Genomic DNA, 5,147 nt, shown 5'->3' on the forward strand with positions numbered 1-5,147 from the left:
CGATGCTAATATTGCATTATTTGGGCAGTGGTAAAGCACCCGCTGTCAGTTTGGTGCGCGCGCGCATTCATCACACTGCACAACTGCTGGCACGCAGCTAACCAAGGCCGGGGGACGGACACCGTGCCACGCCACGCACAGCCACCACTGCCTGGTGGCTCACTGCCTCTGCACCGCTGGCAAGTCCTGCCATTGGGGTCACCGGCACCCCGACATATCGTCTTTCCCCCCAAGACCTGCCTGGCTCGTGCTTCCCATCCCAGTGCCGGAGAGGCTCCAGTTTGGTGCTGGGGAGCCAGGACCGATGGCCGGGAGGGACAGCAGAGCCCGGGGAATTGCGATGCACACCCTCCTGCCTCCCCGAACCCCACAGTACCCCGGGCATGGGTGCTCGCCAAGCCCAGCGCGTGCCCGGGCACCGGGAGGAGCGCGCCGATGCTAATTCACATTGCATTATTTTGGCAGTGGTAAAGCACCCGCTGTCAGTTTGGTGCGCGCCCGCATTCATCACACCGCACAACTGCTGACACGCAGCTAACCAAGGCTGGGATCAATTTACAGAAAACTATTAAAGATTAAAAAAGATTAACAAATCTTCATAAAAGCCGTGATGTATTAGCTTAATTTTGTTTGCAGGGGCCCTCCCCCTCCCATCCGGCTCCAACCCTTTTGCTCGCTGCCCTGATTTGAGTTACGGGGGCTCCCAATGATCCCGGTGCAAGGACCCTGCTGGCAGTGGGGCCGGGGGCCTTGGAGCAGGGACGTCCCCACATCCCACCACCACTGGTTTGTCTCACTCTTTGCGGGCAATCGCACCAGCATGTGTTTTTTAGAAGCCTAAAAGGCAGCCGAGCCCCGGGGAGCCGGCAGCTCTGCTGTGGGGGTGTCCCCAGCACCCTTCATGGTGCCCTGTCCGGCAGGGACCCCACAAGGGGTTTGCCTGGGGAGGATGAGACGTCTCCATCTTGTAAGAGCAGCAGACACTGCTGCAGACCCCAGCAATTAAAAGCAGGGCGGGAGGCTTGTGCAGGCAGGAATTGGGGTGCCCAGGACAGAGCTCCGTCCCCCCCAAGGACATGAAGGACCTTCTCGAGAGCTGGGGCATCAAACCCAGGATGGACGCATGGACGCAGCTCCTATCTGCTGGTTTATGAACGTATCTGGCACTGCTGCGGGAGCCCTGTGCTGCAAAACCCTGCGGCACCGCGTGGTCACCTTTGTCGCCGATGCTCGGGGCGATGCCAGCACAAGGCACCTGGTAAGACCTCCCCACTGCCCCCTGGAGAAGAGAAACCCCAGGAGAAATCTTATTTCACCCTTTTGGGGTGCGCCAGGGGTGACAAACAGCTTCTGCAGTGGCATTTGGGGGGCCACCAGCCCCGGCGGAGGAGGATGATGGGCTGCCATACTCCCTCGTGCCATCCCCAGCCGGGTGTCCCGGCTGCTGCGGCAGACCCCGGCAGAGCCGGTGGGCAGGGGCCGTGCCTGCAGAATTCCCGCACATCCCGCATGCAGCGAGCGGGATCACGGGCCGTGCAGGAGTGCCAGCACCCGACACCTCTCCAGCTCTGCTCCACGCGCCCCATCCCGGCAAACAACCTCGCACGTGGCACAGCCGGCGCAGCCGCTCCCCGCACCGCACGCCGGAAGGTCCTTACCCCAGAGATGTCGGCGACCCGGTGAATCGGCACCTCCTTCTTGCTGTGCAGCCCTTTGCCGTTCTTGATAGCCCTGCAAAAGAGAGGTGGCACGAGCCGTCAGCAGACGCCGCGGCAGGCAGCTGGAAGGGCCGGCATTGCCCCCCGCGCCCACCCGGGGAGAGACCGGCCGGCTCGTTAGCCTGCTAATCCCAATTACCGGCCTTCGGGGGCTCACCTGAGCTCAGCACATACCTGATCAGAGGGCCGGCATTGCCCCCCGCGCCCACCCGGGGAGAGACCGGCCGGCTCGTTAGCCTGCTAATCCCAATTACCGGCCTTCGGGGGCTCACCTGAGCTCAGCACATACCTGATCAGAGGGACCACTCGTCCCCGTTACCAAATTAAATTGCTTTGTTCCCCGCACAAAGGGAGAGATCAACAGAAAGGCGAGTGCCCCAGCAACATGCAAAATTAATACCTGTTTCTTTCAGCGCTTAATCACATGAAGCATTTATAAATGCAAAATACATGGTGAACGCTCCAATTCTAATGGAAATAAGTTCTTTCCAGGTTAAAATAAAATAGATAGAGACGGTAAGGAGCCTGAATGAAGCAATACCACACATGGAAGGCACTTCATGGCTGAAAAATGAGCAGGTGCCCCAGACCTGATGCCAGACCTGGTTCTGCAACATGGTCCTGAGCCACCTCAGATGCCGGCTGCTGTGCCGACTCTGCCTGGGGAGGAGAGTGCAGCACCGGGATGGGATCAACCTCTGGACCTGGCCACGGAGGGGATTAGGGACACCACTCTCCGGCAGAGCCGCGGCCATCGGCTTGGGACCGAGCACCATGGCCCCAGAGCAAAGCCTGGGACCGCAGCGCTGCCGGTCCTCACCCCCCCCCGGCACCTGGGGTGCACCCGCAGCCAAGCATCACGGGCAGAACTGGGGTGCGCGCTGCCCCGGTGTCAGGCTTGTCGCTTCGGTAGGTGGATGGCAAGGTCAGCCTCACCGGTGACCCGGCAGCAGATTTATTCGGTTTTCATGCAATTCACGGCCGGGCTGGCTTATTGCCGGGCGCGGGAGGGAGCGGAGGCAGCGTTGCCCTCGGCTGAGCTGCCTGCACGGGAAGGGCCAGCAGCGGCGGGTGAAAGGGCAGCACACATTCATTAGAGATCTTTCCCCTGACAGGTTTGTCCTTTTCCAGCTTCCAAAGGCCAAGCTTATTTTCCAGGTGTTACCGGCGGACAGCAGAAGCGTGGGGGGAGCTGCTGCCTGCTGCCGCCCTGCCCGCACCGCGCCGAGGGTGAGCGTGCTTAGCACAGCCGGGGCGAGCTCCCGAGGCTGCTCGTGAGCCTGCTGCTCGGCATTTTTTAGGTTGGGGCTTTTTTTAGCCCAGCAGCAGCAGGGTGGCGAAGCCAGCAGCCCAAGCGGGGCTGGAAAACAGGTCCCTGCTCCACATCTCACGGAGGATGCTGCGCCCCCGGCTTGGGCTTGCCAGCGGAGACTTCGGCTCATCCCAAAGGATGTCCAGAGCCGGAGACTTCCCCAGTGAAGCCAACCCTGCTTTATCAGTGCTGGTCCCCTGTCCCCAAGCGCCGCAGGACATCCCTCTGCAACGGGAGGGTGGCCGGCAGGAGTTCAACCTCATTTCACCACCTTTCGTCCCCACGCTACAAGATACTCCTGTAATTCAAGCGACAAGCAGCTGCGCCCTGCGGTCCCCCAAATTCACCCCTTCCTCACGGGCACAGCCCGGGCTGCCGGTCCTCGGGCTCCTGCAGCAGGCTGGAAATGAAAGCTCCTCATTTTTCAAGCCTACCTAATAGCTGCTCCCAGGCAAGAGGCATGAATTTGTTCAGAGTGGACCGTGATGATAATAAAAATACAAGGGGAAAAATTCAAAACCCCTACTGAGGCTTTGTACAGCAATCAATTTGCTGAGCCGGATCATTCGAGGAGCTGTCTGGAAGAAGCCAACCTGTTAAATCAGCAAAAGGATTTCTTCCTTCTCCCTCGCCCTCCTTTGAGACGCCCCTCCGCGCTCAACGCTGCACCCAGGGATAAGTGGCTTGGCCAGAAACAGCTCTTTTTTCAGGAGAACAGCTCTTTCCCCAGGTTAAGAAGAAAGACAAAGTTAAACAAGTGCCGTAACACCCGGCAGGCTGGAAACCAGAGCAAGGGCAGCCAGGGATGCTCATCCTTGTGCTGCATCGGGGCAGGGACGCGGGCAGTGTGACGGTCCCCCCCCTGGGATGGGGCCACCCCCTTCCCGTGTGTCCCTGCAGTCACCCCCACCAGCTCCAGAGCTTCTCCCTGCTGCAGGGTTTGCCACGGGGGGGGGAGTAGGAAAGGGCACCTTGCCCTGCAGGGCTGGGGCAGGCAGGGATGCTGGCGGAGCCCAGGGCCGAAGCAGGCAGCCCTGCCCGCAGCAGGCTCACAAGGCGGCACGGCATCGGCACGTGGTCCTGGAGCAGCCCCTTGCTGGAAAGCAAGGCTGGGGGATGCAGGGAGGGCACCCCCCCCCCCACCCAGGAAAACCTGGTAGGATGGGAAAACTAATCACCTCCTTTCTAAATACCCTGGGGAGGGGCCAAGCAGGCAACGGCAGCTCAGTCCGAGCAGATCCGACTCCGGCCTTTGCTAAAGAGCTGGGAAGGTTAAAGGGATTTTGCAAACCCCAAGCAGCGATCATCCAAACTGCTCAAAGCCCACCTCCAGAGGGAGCTCCGGGCCCTGCACCCCCATCTCACCCCAAACCTCCTGTTCCCCTCAGGAGCTTGTTTCTGCCACCGGCATCGCCCCGGAGCCGCCAGCTCCTCTGCCCGGTGGGAGGCAGCCAGCCCCGTGCTGGCGTAGCCACTGAACCGGGGTGTGCCACGGCTAACGGCGTGGCTGAGCCGCCTCCGCCACCAGCACGACCCCCTCCACCGCGGGTAAGGGCAGCAGCGCTCGGGGAGTGAGCGGGGACATCTGGGCATCCCCACATTCGGGACATCCGAGCATCCCGATATTCAGGACATCTGAGCATCCTGATATTCGGCACATCCGAGCTCGAAGCCCCCCCACACCCAGAGTGTGGCTGCGGGTTCCACCTGCCACGTCCAACCCCGGGTATCCCGGTGCCCGGCTGGAGGATTGCCCACGCCGGAGCGCTCCGAGATGCTGATTTAATGCCAGGCACATCTGCTTTCTAAAAGGCACATCCCCGTCACTCGGGAATGAGGCCCCAAGCAATCTGCCGGCCGCCGATCCCACGCCGTGCAGGGTAGGGGGGGGAAAGGGAGCGCGAGAGCCCATTTGTCAACCTTCCCCCTCAAAAGCGCGAGGCTTGCAGTAAAACTGAGCACAGTCTTGCACAGCGGGCTGGCAGAAACCACGCTGCAACCCCCTCAAAGCTGCTCTCCCCTGCTGTCGGCACAGCGCCATCAGCTGCTGCCAAAGTTGCTGCCAAGGAGGAGCTGAAATCCCACCGCCCTGCCGGGCCCGGCCGTGCCGCCCCCTC

General features: G+C 61.3%; 1 protein-coding gene across 1 annotated transcript in view; it reads right to left on the reverse strand.

Moving 5' to 3' along the window:
* The window catches only part of SND1 (staphylococcal nuclease and tudor domain containing 1), a gene marked incomplete at its 3' end in the record, with an annotated part of 143,498 nt that overhangs the window by 56,226 nt on the left and 82,125 nt on the right, over positions 1-5,147 (reverse strand). The window contains exon 14 of the mRNA XM_009272444.1: positions 1,659-1,731. Within this exon, the coding sequence (XP_009270719.1) occupies positions 1,659-1,731 (73 nt within the window). The remainder of the gene's footprint in view (positions 1-1,658; positions 1,732-5,147) is intronic.

This window comes from Aptenodytes forsteri, unplaced genomic scaffold (genome assembly GCF_000699145.1).
Source record: "Aptenodytes forsteri isolate BGI_AS27 unplaced genomic scaffold, ASM69914v1 Scaffold302, whole genome shotgun sequence".
Taxonomy (NCBI): Eukaryota; Metazoa; Chordata; class Aves; order Sphenisciformes; family Spheniscidae; genus Aptenodytes; species Aptenodytes forsteri.